Raw genomic sequence first — 15,399 nt, forward strand, 5'->3', positions numbered from 1 at the left:
GTCTGCTTGGCCAATCATATGACCTCATCTCTTCTCTAGATTCATGCACAGCCACACACCCACAAAAACACATAAAATAATAGATCACACACACACTCAGACATCAGCAGTGAAACACCTGGATACGAGCCATAGGCATGACATCACACACACACACACTTATTCACAGACTGGTGTGCTAGCATAAACTAGTGTTGCTGAGGTCAGATGTGGGTGTAATGCCACAGTGTGCGTTAATGCCTGTGTGTCAATATATATGTGTCTGTCTGTGTGATTAGTCACCAGCAGGCTCACTCCTGTAACAAAGGTTCATTGAAGAAGAGTGTGTGTCTCTCTCTCTCTCTCTCTCTCTCTCTCTCTCTCTCTCTCTCTCTCTCTCTCTCTCTCTCTCTCTCTCTCTCTCTCTCTCTCTCTCTCTCTCTCTTTGTCTGTTAATTTTTTCTTCTGTTTTTAAACTATTTTAACATAAATGTCAGAAATAGCAATTGCAAACACTAGAAAACCTGATCATTTATGCACTGAAGTTCCAGCATCACAGAGAAGTTTACCACGTAACAAACTATATTGTACTGGTAAAACTGTAAATGTGTTGGAGTTGGTGGATTTTTGGAGTCTGTTACAGTGGCTGATTTGTTTACTATTCCATATTCCAACATATAGAGGGAAAAGGAGGTTTTTCCATTTTATGAATGTTTTGGACCTTCTGGCGAAGTGGAGAATCACATTAACCCTGGCAGACCCAGTGGCAAATGTACTTAAGGAAAAACCATCACTCGAAATTGCGTTACCACTGGAGGGCGACGTTAACACACCAATTTATCAAGCAGGGATTCACAGAGGGAGGGAGACAGAGGGACAGAGCTTAGATCCACCTTCTAAATGAGAGTCATAATGTGTGTGTGTGTGTGTGTGTGTGTGTGTGTGTGTGTGTGTCTGTGTGTCTGTGTGTGTCTGTGTGTGAGTGTGACATCTTGGCCTACTAATCCAGTGGCCCATTAATCTGCTTTACTCCTGAGCAACTCTCAACTTCATCGTCTGTCTGCCTGTTTGTTTGTGTGTGTGTGAGAGAGAGAGTCCTTGTGTCTGTGTTAAGTGTCCAGTGTCAATATAGTGCCAATATAGTGTGACATACTGAATATAATATCAATAATCAGTGCCAGCCAAGTGATTTTATGGCACTTTGAGCAAATTATGTGGTCCATATCTGCAGGCATAAACAGTGGAAACCGGTCATAGATGGGAAAGTTCCAGCAACAACAGATTTCTGCCTTTGGGACAACGATGTTCATGCTCTCAAATGCTGACCTCTTCCGTCTTCTGCGTCTTCTGTGATTGTAGACAAAACTGCTGGCATATTAGATGACACCTCTTAAACGCTTAAGGCTTTAACCAGTGTTTTATTTTCTCAGCCAATACTGTCCCATCTTTAGAATCAGTTTTATGAGTCTGGGAATAAGTTAAACGTTTGAAAATATCATAAACAGAGATTTCTGACCGTGGCTAACATTGTTGTTTCACTACATAGGCTACTGTGATCATTATTATTAGTCCTGACAGTTTGAGGTACACAGTTGTTTTGCTGCATATCTGGCACAAAATTAAATAAAACTGCATAATATCTTTAGATGAAGGTGGAATTCTGTGATTATTAATTGTAGCAACTAATGCCTAAATTATACTTTCTGCATCTGCGTGGCTTCGAGGGTCTGTGACGTAAATTTCATCATCTGCCCATGTCAAGCCAAGGGTCTGCACGAACCATATGTGCTGACAAATGTGTGATCATATTGGTGTATACAGACACACAATAAACAGAACCACCTCTGAGTCCATTTTTGGACTATATCTGGGCCTTAAGCTTGTAGTATACTGTGGCACAAAATCAACCATCATCCCAAAAAAAATTATATTTTCACAAAAGTTATTATGTATCTTATTTTACAACATCAAAACATCATATTCCTAACATAACTTATTTTCAGTTTATTATTTTTTTATTAAGTAGTAATCCGTTGTCAGGATTAAAGCCTATAGGGTGAGTAATCTACTCTGTCTAAAAATATTGGTAACATTTGTTTAGGGTGGGTTTTCTTCCTTTTCTATCTCTGCATGTGATTTGATTACATTATAATTGGATTAAATGTGCACCCCTTACAAAACAAAGTCAGTGGAACAATTGACTTTTATTCCCTGTGTCTCCCATTGTCTTTTTTTGTTTTGTTCTGAAGATGGATGATTTCTGCAGGACAGTGTTGAGTTGAGAACATTACATTATGACTAATTGAGTAGCTCCTCAGGGGTGCATTTGTGTCAGAGAGGCAGAATAGCCAAAGGCAACACAGCTCACACGCACAATGTTTAAATAACCCATACACCTCTCCCTCTCTCATTATGTCATTCTCAGCTCTGCCTTTTGCCCCTATATTATTTCCTCCTCACTTTCTCTTCTTTTTTTCCCATATTGTTGCATTGCTGTCTGTTTTTTATGCTTCTTACGTCCTACCTGTGTTTCATTTCATTAAATTTCATCATTTCTTTCCATCTCTTCTCTCGTCTTTCCATCCTCACTTGCTTTCCCTCTGTCTCCTGTACATCTGGCTCCGTCTCTCCCCCTTCATCCCTCCCCTGGGACACAAAGACACCCCTCCTCCCCCCATCCCTTCCTCCTTTTCTCTCTTCTGTCTCCCTCCCCCCTTTCACAGTTATAGGCTGCTTACTACTCCTCCCTCTCTCCCTCGTTCCCTCTTCCCTCCCCTACTCTACTCCCACTCGTGCTGCTGTGTATCTGTGTGTCAGTGTAGTAGCTGTAGTTGTAGTAGTAGAGGGAGGAGGAGGAGGCTGGATTGTAAGCTTAAGCCGACATTAGCCATCATTACTGAGTTAGCTGCCTAGCACATCTCAACGCTAGTTCAAAGACCACAGAAGCTCAGGATTTTGGGGGGGATTACACTCTCTTCTCTTCTCTTTGGGACTTTAAATGGAAGGACTATACCATGGTAAGAATTTTAACATACAGTAATATGTGTGAGTGGGTGGTGGGTGCATGTGTGTGAAACCATGTTATGTGTGCATGTATGTTTATGCATCTGTAAAATTGTGTTCAGTGTGTGTGTGTGTGTGTGTGTGTGTTTGAAAACGTAGGGATGAGCATGAACCACATTTGTGTTTTCATTCTGTAGCCTCTAAACTCAAAATAATTGTTTGAGAGTTTGTGTGTGGGCAATACATTTGTATGTAACTGTATCTGAAGATGCTGTATGTATCAGAAAGGTTTAGTTCTGATGTAGTAGTAATTTTTGGTTTCTTACCATCATTACTGTGACTGGAAAGTTAGCCTAAATTGAAAAGTGCAGTTTTGTGGTAGTTATAATAATGATGATGAGAAAAAATAAGGTGGAGGAAGAGGTGTAAAAAAAGTATTAAGTGAAATGGATTGTTGATAAATGCAGTTTTGCAATAGTTATAATAGGGATGACGTCGATGAGTAGGAGGACGAAGAGGGTGGCATAACTGTAAAATACACACAGTTGCAAGCACATTAACATAGTTTCAGTTGAAACCTGAAACTTGTCAGTTAGTTGCAAAAATCCCAAACAAATGTAACATCATATGTAAAAAATGGGATCATGTTATTTTGTTGCATCTCTCTGTTTTATATCATTGCAAAGATGCAAAACATCTTTGGGTTTTGGACTGTTGGTCAAACAAATCAAGATAAATGAAGGTGTTAACTTGGGCCCTTGGAAATTGTGACAAGGACCAAATGATGAATCGATTAATTGAGAAAATAAACTGTATCAATGAATTGATAATGAAAGTTAGCTTCTTGCAGCCCTAATTGAAACCATTCCAGCATTTATGTGAACATTTCAAGTTCTTTTCTATTCTATTCTGTTTTGTTTATCAGCTGCCACCCATATGATGAAGGATCGTGTGTATATGTGAAAAAAGACGAAGATGTAAGTGTTTGGTTCCCTGCATGTAGGAGGCTTCAACTTGAAGTGTGCATGTGCAGTGAAGGGGGTTAGGGCTGTGTGTGTGTGTTTGTCTGTGTGGGGGGGAGGCAGTATGTGTGAGATGATATGTGTGTCAACTTAGTGGGTTGTGTTTGAATACAAGTATGCATCCTTATGTAGACTGTTGCCCACCTGGCTCTGTGTGTAGGTGTTCTGTGTACATTTGTGTGTGTGTGTTGCGTGCAAATGTAGGCGTGAAGGAACAATCCCCCTGCGGTGTTTTGTTTCTAGGTTATATCATCTATATTTCAGTATGTTTTAATATTTCCATCTTGGTTCATAATTGATGGAAATTTGCTAAACAAGAAGCACAGCTAGCAACTTCCCTCCTTCACGCACACATACATGGACACACACATACACACAGGACACTGCACCTTTACCTGCCGTTACATTCAAGCATTTAAGCCGACATTCCATAAATAAAGAGGTACAAGGGATGAAAGTGCACTTATAAAAAGTAAGCTCAAGTTAAGTCTGTTTTATTTATATATCCTAAGATCACAAATTTGGCTCAGAGCGCTTTTCAATAGATATAATATACAACACCCTCTATCCTAAGACCCTTGGTTTGGATAAGGGAAAACTATATAAAATAAAAGAAATGCACTTAACCATACAAAGAATTAGAATTGTATGTGTTTTTAGCCATTTTAGCATAGTTTATTATACATCCATTAGCATGGGCTAGTACTACTCTAATCTAACAGAGCATAGAGCCAAGCCAGTAAGGATTTGCATTCATTAGCCAATCAGAATTCAGTTTTCATTTTTAGCCTTGTAAACCAGTTCCCTAGTGTTTGCTCTCATTAAAAAGTCATAGAAGAATTAAATATTTAATGTTACGTTTGAAAAGCATGTTTTTTAGTGGTTAAGCAAGTGTAAATATATGCTTAACCCCACAACTGGGACTGCAGTTTCATTGGCCATTGATGTCAGATGTGTTTTGATTTATTTAAAAAACAGATCGTAGAAAAGGTTTCAGTCGTAGTCATCTGGACACTGTTTTCAGAATCAAGACGTTTCGGCTCCCAAACGTTTCGGCTCCCATCCAGAAGTCATTCTCAATTGACTCAAATCGTCCAGAAGTGTTCCATCGTAGTACAACGTCCAACACTCCTGGACGAATGAGGTACTACACCGTCTTAAAAAACATATAATTTAAAAGATCAATTTAGAGCTTTCGCTATTTCACCAGTTCATTTGTCCTAAATCTGTTGTGATGAATTATACATAGTGTATCTGGTCTGAGTGTGATACCACTAAAATGTGTGCCGCTCCAGTAAGCCAGTCAGCTTTGTCACTGCACCTGAACTATACACACTTGAGTGAATGTGTGTGTCACAGTGTGTGCGCTTTTGCAGATAAATGTGCATGAGCAGTCATGCGTTTACATGACCTTATTATGTTACATGCTACATGTTAGGATTTATCTAGGATATGCATCATCTGAGTTTTGGTGTGTGTGTATGTGTGCAGTGTATTTTATTTTGTTAGTGTGACAGGTTTTGAATAATTGCTCAAGGGTTATCTGAATGTGAATAATGAGAAAATGCACATGTGCTTCAGTTTGAACACATATACAGTTCACCATGGCAGTATTTTATGTTTTTCACTCTTAACTGAGTCATGAAAAATCCTGACTTGTCCTCCATCATATAAAATAGAATATGTAAAGCACATTATGTTTCACTTTCAAGTCAAAACTGTGCTCAAAACCTTTTCTTGCAAAATATATTTTCAAGGACAAAGACATTGCGTGTGTGTGTGAGTGATTCTATGCATTTGTGTGTTGGTGTGACTGGCAGGTGTGATTGGTGCCTCAGGGGTTATGTTGTTGTGTCGTTTGACTGCACGCTCCAGTAACACCCCATTGTCCAGGGGGTCACACACATTCAAGCGTGTGCCTGCTCTGCTTGAAGTTTAACCATTAAACACAGAGCAATGATGCAGAACAGCTGACTGCTCTCATCAGGTTAATTCAGTTGATTCTTGCAGACGTGTTTAATTTTTTTGTGGGGAAAAAGAACATCTGCCTCTATTCCTCCTTTGCCAATTTGATCTGTCACTGTTACATTGAGCTGCACACATTTTGTTAAATTTCTATAACTTTTACTTCCATCTGCCTAATACGACAGCTGTTGCCAGTAGTCATCAGCTGCTTCAGCCTTTCTATTTTACATACACATGTAAATTGAGAGCAACACAAACTGAATCTGAGTCTGGTGTAATGTCTGGACATGCAAAAACAAGGATTTTGCATGTCATATATACAGATTCAGTGGAAGCTGACATTTAAAAAAGATTAAGAAAAACATCTGGTTGTAATGTTAAAACAGTATTTTCCTCTAATAACAGTCATTTCATTTTGCTGATGAGAATTTGGAACTGAGCACACCTTGTTCTTAATATTGTGAATCTTGCATAATAAAACTTAACTTTGCTTTTAAGTCTCTCAGTTTTAAGAGGGTTTTGTCTTTAATTTGTGACCGTTTCCGTCAAACTGCTGATCTGAGACCAGTAGTTTAGATATCATTGCATAGCAGACTCTCTCTTGATTGTTCTGTCTAATTACCGTTACCAAAAAAACCTGTGATTAACGTGCAATTATACACAGCTTGCAGACATAGAGACTGTCCACAGTGTGTGTGTGTGTGTGTGTCTGTGTGTAGATACATCTATCTGTAAAGGTGTGTGTGATGGTAGTTGACAGTTTGTTTTCTGGTTGTGTTTTTGGACTTTTAGTCTGTACAGTAATAACAGCTGAGTGAGAGCACCCACATGTGCACCCACAAGCAGCATGTGTATGAATTAGCAGGACCACCATGCAGCAGTCAAAATGAAGTGCAACAAGTATTAAACAAATGCAAGAATTCAAATTGTGGTGACATTAATCTAAATTTGTTTAGCAGTAATTTTCTCTTTCTTTTTGAGCTAACAGAGCTATAATTCTGAGGGCAGCTGTTTGGGTTTTGGCATAAGACTCACTGTTTTTGTGCTGCCTGAACTATTCTATTTATTTTGCTTTTCTCCTCCACAATAGCTTGTGTATGTCATAAACGCACACTAGAAAAACAGTTGGAGTTACTGAGAGGGCACTCTGTAACTGATACACCTTCAACAACACAAAATGTGGCTAAATAATTTGTGGGCTAGACAACCGAATATCTGCATAGATCTAAGAAATGAATCCTTGCTGCTCTTGAGGACAGCTTGAGGAGCAGGTGTTTTAGGCCGCCTGCCAGTCTACAGGCAAGTAAGTGTGTGTGTGTGTGTGTGTGTGTGTGTGTGTGTGTGTGTAAGAGAAAGACCCATGGCCCTCTTTGATATATGTGCAGTGGAGGCTGGTAAACAGACTGGTATGTAATTAGCACCATGCTAGCACCCCTGCAGGATATTCTGTGGAGAAAGAAAATCACATAGAGAAGTCACATATATAAAAGAGCTGAGGGCTGAAAACGCACCTCCTATAAAAAGTGTTTTAACTAATTATTTGTATAATATTTTTTTTCCCCAGCTATTCAGGTGCTGTCTAATCTTGTTTCTCAGACATGGAAAGGCCACAGTCTCCTATGGTTTTTAGTCTAGACTGTAGCATTGCCAGTTTTGGCTGCAGGTGTCAGGCTACATAGCACTTAACTTACATCAAACTCGTAAAGTGGAGACAGGGAAAGGTAAATAGTCAGAGTGAGCATCCTTGGGACAGATGGTGTCTGTAGGGTTCAGATCTATCTGCTGTAGACACTCTGTAGAGACTTAAGCAGCTCCAGATCTGTTTACCATGATCCATTTTAGCCACTTAGGATATGGTTCAGTAATTTATTATAATGGTTGTCTTTAGCTTAATCATTGAAAGGACGATCCATGGCATACTGACCAGAGCTTGTCATAAGAACTTGCTGTTGCAGATGTGTTTTAAGCAATGCTAGGGATGCATCTACATGAAGCAAGTTGTCTCAATTAAACCTAGATTTACAATTTAAACTGAAAATGTATCACCTAAATATTAACATTGTGTTTGCAGAGAGAGAAGTTAATAAGGATTGGATTTTCGATAGTTGTCTTACTGTAATGATGTCTTACTTGAATCCCGTTACCACCACTACCATTCTCTCTCTCTCTCTCTCTCACTCTCACTCACACACACACACACACACACACACACACACACACACACACACACACACACACACACACTGTAGGGTCCAGGTTTCATATTACAAAGGGTTTGTTGATAGTACACACACCATTAGTCACCTTGCTGGTATTTCATTTTGGTTTGTGCGGTTTCTTCTTACCATTACATCATTTTTGTTGACAACCCCTGCTGTCATTTTACCCCGTGTGTGTATGTGTATGTGTCTACATCAGAGTGTCTAAAGCACTTAGGCACTTATCCGCCTGACCTCCTCCTGTACACAGCCCTATCACTGCCCTAACTGGGTGTCAAGTTTTCAAAAGGCTTCTCCTGGGCTTCCGATGGGAGTTTGGGAGCTACAGTATCGATGTAGTCTTGCCACTCAATAATGAGAGTGGGACTGCCACTTTTACTTTCAACTTACAATAATATTAGCATTTTGTGCAGTATTTAGCATTTAAATGTCCAACTTTGTGTTAAAACATTTTCTCTTCACATCCCCTATGTAGTACATATAGTATGCATAGTAATTCATTAAAAAATAAAGTGGCATTGAGTACATACTTTTACAGTGCAACATAGTGATATAATATTTGATAGATATAATTATATTTGAATGCAGAGTCACCTGAGAAGTGTTGTTTTTCTTCCTTAGAGATTTGGCCATCAGTCAACTGTAGTTTGCAGATAGTTAGTTATAGAGAAACACGTTCCAGCCTTAAAACTTTGGATTTTATACTGTTGTGTTCAAGAAGCATGTAAACCTTTTAAGAGTACAACCACATGTCATGTTGTAGTTTACTCACTAAACAAAGGCAAGAAGGTAGACTGACCTGAAGCCCAGTCACTGTAACATCCTCATCTCACAACTGCTCAGCATGAAGCCATGAACAATAAACCTGTTCCTCTGCGTTTCCCAGAAACCAGTGACGCTTCAGTATATCTCGGGTGTGGATAAATCATGTAACAATAGGATATTGATTCTAAAAAAATCTATCAATGTCCAGTTGAAAAGTCAACAGGATACTGAACTGTGCAGCAGGCACTGGCATCCCCTCTGCAATTCATGGTTGGTAACTGAACTGTGAACACCTGCTGTGGGACATTTTTGTTCTGACATGATGATTTCTTTATTCAGTGGTTCATAATTAAACCAACCAGCTAACTCTGCTATTTCTGTTTGTCTTTCAGATATTTCCAGGATTGCCTACTACACAGGTGAGTAGCTGACCCTCGTGTCTTGCACACAGCTACTACAGCTCTGAAGATCATTCAGCTGCTTCACTCACTCAGTTTGTAGCAGCTCAAGTGTGGTCAGGTCACCACAAGGGGTCCTCAATAGGGAAAAGATGAGGAGTATTAGTGTGAAACTCCATTCATGACTTTGGGAATAGTTTGATACTAGTAATAGTTTGATCTTAACTCCAGGACCACTTATTAGCCTTTTCTGTTTCTGGAGCTTTCATCCACATGTCATCAGCAAATTGAAGTTGGCTCAGTTGTCATGGAGTTGGCTTAGCTATCGTCATGTGACCTAAGTTTGTCATGTCCCCACTTAAATCATGTGATGACAACTAAGCCAACTCCATGACAACTGAGTCTACTTCAATTAGCTGATGGAGACTGTGAGGTGCAGTTGAAATCTCTGGAAATGGAAAAGAGTAGTAAGTGGACCTTGAGTTAAGGTTATTTTGTCAAAGATGAGGAATAGTTTCATTTCTGTATTTTATTTCCTAGAAGGGATTGCAGTGTAACTAAAAGTGTCATGATTATATGATTACTCTGCCTACTGTACTGTAGTATATTGAGGAAAAACAGAATCAAAGAAATTAGGATGGTTTGAATTGCTGTTCAAATAACCACTGAACATGCTCTTGGCTAAAGGCCCTCTGTAGTCCACTAAATAGTAGGTATCATTTACTGTATTCAGAAAATGGGCAAAGTGGCAACATGAGTCAAGATTGAAGGGAAGGGAAGGGGAAAAAGCCTATAAATTGCATATATGTGTGATAAAAATAGGTGTATGTGTTGTTTTATTGTTTGTGCATGTGTGCTGACATCCTCTTGTGAGAAGTAAACTGTTAGCTCCTGAGACTATCAGGGGAGATGAGAAGCTAATGAGAAGATACACTAATTGCACATATTATATATGAGTCATATTTGTGAGTGTGTAAGACAATTAAACAAGAGAGAAAGCAGACAGAGAAGGACTGTCTATCTGTGTGTGAGTGTGTTGGTTTTATTAGTGCAGACAGGGGTGAGGGAGAGAGTGAACATTGCTCTAGTTGGAGTTTGTGACTAATTGTAATCTTCACACTGTAGATACCAGAAACAAAAAATACATTCCTTGAAGTTTAACTCCCAGCAGCCTGAGGGTGTAATTATTCCTTTGTATTACCAAAATAAAATAAGCAGGGAAGCATATTTTTATGTCATGGCATCCTGCCCTGAAAGAAGGCCTTGCTGGCCAGTTATCAGATGAAATATGTTGCCAGTGTCCAGCAATTCCCATTGGTCTTTTGACCTGAAACATTGCCATACAAATTAATAGCATATCCACAGCTAAATGAATATCACTTTTTAAAGCTTTCTGCTCCCTCAACTATATATTTTTCAGGCATTTTCCTCCTTTCTCAGCTCGCAATGAGTATTGTGAAACACATTCACAGTGGATGGTATGCTATGACGAAGCTAGAGACTAACAATGGAGTTGTCAATACAGAAGCAAAATTGGACAGGATGTTATAAGGGTAATTCCAGCGTGTGTGTGTGTGTGTGTGTGTGTGTGTGTGTACCAATGGTTTTGTCAGCTTAATTAAAAGACTGTTTTCTTGTAAGTTTATGTTTTGTTCCTTCATGCCTTAGTTGATAACCTTCAGGTGTGGGGTGTTCAGTACGGTCACTTGGTTTGCTCAGGTACTTCTCATTTGACCACTGATTTATCTATTTATTTAGCTGATCATGTAAACTAAAATGGAAATGATTCCTCCTCTGGGTCTAGGAAATGTTAAGAACAACCTTCAAAAATTATTGAAACATCCATGTGTGCTGATTTAGTCATTGTTATGTGGCACAGCAGTTCATTTCAAAATATGTTTGGCACTGTGAAGTGTGTGTGTGTGTGTGTGTGTGTGTGTGTGTGTGTGTGTGTGTGTGTTTTAAGAACAATAGAACCGTATTACAACGTCATTACTGTATTACAAAATCGATAGGGGGAGCTATAAAGTTGAAATTGTCAGTAGTAAATGGGCTGGGACTGTAAAGTGTACGGTGGCGTTCTGCTTTACCTTTGACATAATAAAAGCATTTCAGGGGTCAGCAGCAAAAGAGTATTATAGTAAAGTTAAGAGTGATGTAGATTACAAGCAGGAAAAAACTGTTTGAATTTATGAGGTAAAATACGCTTGTAATTCAAATAGCCTTTGAATTTTAACTTCAAGGCATGGATGTGAACACACTGATTGTTCACTGATAAAACATCAAAGTAGCTGTTACGGTTCTGAGGTTTACCTGCATATTTTAATTTTTATTTACATTTAGTAGATAGTAGATGTCGTGTTTCCCTCCCCTGCTAAAATAATTATGTGTTCATAAACACACAGCGAGAGAGAGAGAGAGACTTTGGCACAGCCCCAAAAGAGCGCTTCCCATTCATGGCAACATCCGGCCCTCTGACAAAAGGCATTCAATAGTCCACACACACACGCACACCCGACTAAAACCCCCTGCTCCCACCAGAACAATGGCCAATGCTTGAGATTGAGCAGAAATGATAGGAAACCCAAATGTACACACACACACACACACACACACACACACACACACACACACACACACGACACTGTTCATTGAGCTTGTCTCACACAAGGTACCATTAAGACTTTGTGTGCTCGTGTGCATTTGTGTTTGTGCGTGTCAGCAGTAACACTCATAGGTGCCACTCGCTCGCAGGATATTGTAGGCACGTTGCCTTGGAGATGAGCCTTCGGGGCAGCACCTCGAGCACTCTGAGAGATAGATACAGTATGACCCCAGTAAGTACAGGCTGAATGACTTTGAACGTGCAGTATGAATTGGATTGATTGAGACCTTGTGGTTTGGACGTGGATTGGTTGGCATGTTGCTAGCAGCTGCTAGTTTACATGCTGGGCACAGCCAGTGAACGTCTGTGTTGGCAAAAATGTTTTTTTTCTCTGCTCTTCTCTTTAGGGTTTGGGAGAACATTTTTTTTTTTGTCCGCAATATTTTGTTAGAGAGATGTGCATGTTCTGGTAATTTCCCTGTCTGGTTGGCTAAGTTGGCCATTTTAGATGGCAAGAAAGAGTACAGGGGATGATTCACTGTAGAGCTGAATATGCCTGTTATGAAATAGTGGACAGTAGGGACATATTCAGCTTTAAATGGGCTTTGGAAGGAGGGAATATTGAGTGTGAGATGATGCAGAACTAAAGTGGTTTTGTGCTTCTGATCAGTAATGGTGATTACTGTTACCGTCCTGGTTTTCTTTTTACATCTGTGTTTTATTTTTGCTTTTATCTTCAGTGAATGAATCAGAAATACGTTATTGATCCCCGAGGGGAAACTCTTTTGTTACAGCAGCAGAAATACTGTAGATGTGTCTGGTAATATCTTTGAGTAGTTAAATAAAGGGATTTTTCTCTTCTTTTCTCTTTTGCATTGCATTTGCAATGGTAGCAATGATGGTACAACATAAGGGCTGTTCTGAGTCAGCTTCATAAACAGAAGTGGGAGGGTTTTTTTCATTGAACACAAGAGACTAGCGAGATTAGCATATTAATAGTTTCTAGCTCCTCCTGCTCCTCCAGCAGCAGATCTCTCCCGATCTCTCTCATTCCCCACTCAACTTTCTTTCAGTTGTGCTGCTCTGTCCTCCTTTTCCTCTCATTCATCCTGAAACAATTGCTGCATTTCTCTTGCTCACTGTCCCACTGTCTCTGTTCTCTCACTTTCTTTTTCAAGAAAAGAAGATAACTTTCTTTTTGTTTATTACTGAGCACAGTAATTGTCTCTCCTTCTCCGTGACCACTAACTAACTGAATCTCCATTGGATCAACACTGTACAAGCTGGATTTGTCTGTGAGTCACAGGGACTCTGCTCAGTGAAATAACCCAAATCCTCTCCTGAGCGACGGTCGCTTGACTCTTCCACGGCAACTGTGTAACTATGGAGTGCAGGCATGGGGCAGAAATTGGGCAAAAAACAAACAGTGTGTTGTCATCAGAGAGAGGCCACTGAGGAGTAATTTAGAAGTGGAGAGAAAAAGAAGAGGAGGGAAGTTTGTGGATAAAACTTTACATCTCTGGGGATCTTTCTGGACTTGTGCAACTGTGGATAACAGGAACAGATTGAGAAGACAAGACTTTACAAAGAAGAAACTCTCAGAAGGATGGCAAATTTTTTACGTTTTCCCTGTTGGTGTGTTTTCTGTATTATCTTCACACTCTGTACAAAGAGTCAACAGACCAGAAAATTGGCCTTTTTGAGGATTTCTGCTGTTACTCCTCTGGAAGTAACTGTTGGCTAACGAAGCTGTTGACAAAAGTTGGAGACAAAGATTTCTGCCTTGGAGACAGAGTGCGTGTGTGTGTGTGTGTGTGTGTTAGTGTTTGGGTTATGTGAGCGTGTTTTTGCAGTTGTGTCAGGACCTTGGTGTGTGTGTGTGTGTGTTTATTTATGTAACTTCTGCACACGAAAGGTTTAGTGTGTGTGATGCGTGGTTGTGGGACCGCTAGCTGTCTATCCGTCCTCGGTACAGGCAGACACAGGGAGGGACAGACATGTGTTTCCATGGTGATGAACGGCTGTAGCCCCTTCCCAATGTGTTGGGATAGAGGTATGAATGAAATCTCCTTTACCCACACACACAGACACAAGTAGCATGAAGCCGGTCAACAGTGTGACATCTGACTCCATGGGAACTGACTTGGTGTACAGCCAAAGCTGAGAGAGAGAGAGAGAGAGAGAGAGAGAGAGAGAGAGATGCTGAAAGCCACTGGAGTGATGTGTCCATATAAAAGACATTACTATTTGAAACTGGCAGAGTAACATGGGAGTACATTTTTATCTTACTGTGATATATCCCTCAGCAACTTTACAGTGTTTCCTCTGAGTTAGGTGTGTGTGTATCCGCTCTCTCCATCTCTTTCTTTCAGGTGTAATTACCTGCTAGAACATATCAATTTTCCTTTTAATGGAGGAGAGACGATAACCACAGGACGAAAGGGAAGCAGAAAAAGAGAGTGAAAGAGTTATAATTACAACAACACACACACATACAAAAACACACATCTTGCACACTCATACACAGACATAGAGGACACAGATGAAGTTACCAATAAATTCCAGGAAGTGCGTCAATGTCATTACTTCTTATTCAGGAAAAATGGCAGCCTGAGGTGCATTGTCTTCTTTGTGTTATAGACACAGGTGCTTATATATTGCGCCTTGACCCTGACTGCACCTCTCTCTCTGGTATCACATTGTTCAGTGTTTTTCATCTTGCCAAAGAACGTCATATCAGAAACAGACCTTTTCTGTACAAGGGTTATCCAAGTAAGACAAGATTCAGGTTTAAAGTCCACAACATCACAAGTACACCAGGCTATAATTGACAGCAGAGAAAAGGAGAAAACATGTAGCATCAGTCCATTAATACATTGTACAAACTAATAATTAATTAATAACTATTAATCGATTAGTAGATTGATAACAAACTGGCAACTATTATTGTACCATATTGTGCATTTTTTAAGCAAAAATATTTTTTCTAGCATAAACACTAAACATTCTCTGGTTCCAACATCTTAAATATGTAGATTTGCTGCTTTTCTGTTTTATTTCATTGTAAACTGAATATCTGTGGATGTTAGACTGTTGGTTGCACAAAACAAGCAATGTGAAGATGTCACCTTGGGCATTAGGATATTTATTGACCATTAATCGAGATAAGAATGAGCAGATTAATCAGTGATCAGTTTCAGCCCTAATTTGAAGACATCATCTTGGCCTCTGAGAAATTCTGATGGGAATATTTTTCTCACTATTTTTTGACATTCGTTATTTTGACATTTTGTCTAAATGCTTAATCAGTTAATTGAGAGAATACTCGTATGATTAATCAATAATGAAAATAATTTCAGTTAGTTTGTTGTTAGCCCTAATAAAAACTTCTCGTGTGTATGTGAGGCAGTAGTGAATGTTTGCTTTCAGGCTAAACTCTCATA

At 39.5% G+C, this 15,399-nt stretch overlaps 1 protein-coding gene across 10 annotated transcripts in view; it reads left to right on the plus strand.

The window, feature by feature from the left end:
* ptk2aa (protein tyrosine kinase 2aa) overlaps positions 1–15,399 on the plus strand; it is a 67,433-nt gene that overhangs the window by 8,090 nt on the left and 43,944 nt on the right. For 7 of the 10 annotated variants that reach the window (XM_044172751.1, XM_044172752.1, XM_044172754.1 and 4 more), the window contains exon 1: positions 13,034–14,009. The exons of 1 other annotated variant lie outside the window; for it this stretch is intronic. In XM_044172751.1, the coding sequence (XP_044028686.1) occupies positions 13,886–14,009 (124 nt within the window). In that variant the 5' untranslated portion in view covers positions 13,034–13,885. Of the gene's footprint in view, positions 1–2,799; positions 2,997–9,345; positions 9,373–13,033; positions 14,010–15,399 lie in introns of those variants that run through there. 2 more of the 10 variants (XM_044172756.1, XM_044172757.1) reach the window with 2 other exon arrangements.

The sequence above is a fragment of the Siniperca chuatsi genome, linkage group LG17, assembly GCF_020085105.1.
Source record: "Siniperca chuatsi isolate FFG_IHB_CAS linkage group LG17, ASM2008510v1, whole genome shotgun sequence".
NCBI lineage: Eukaryota > Metazoa > Chordata > Actinopteri > Centrarchiformes > Sinipercidae > Siniperca > Siniperca chuatsi.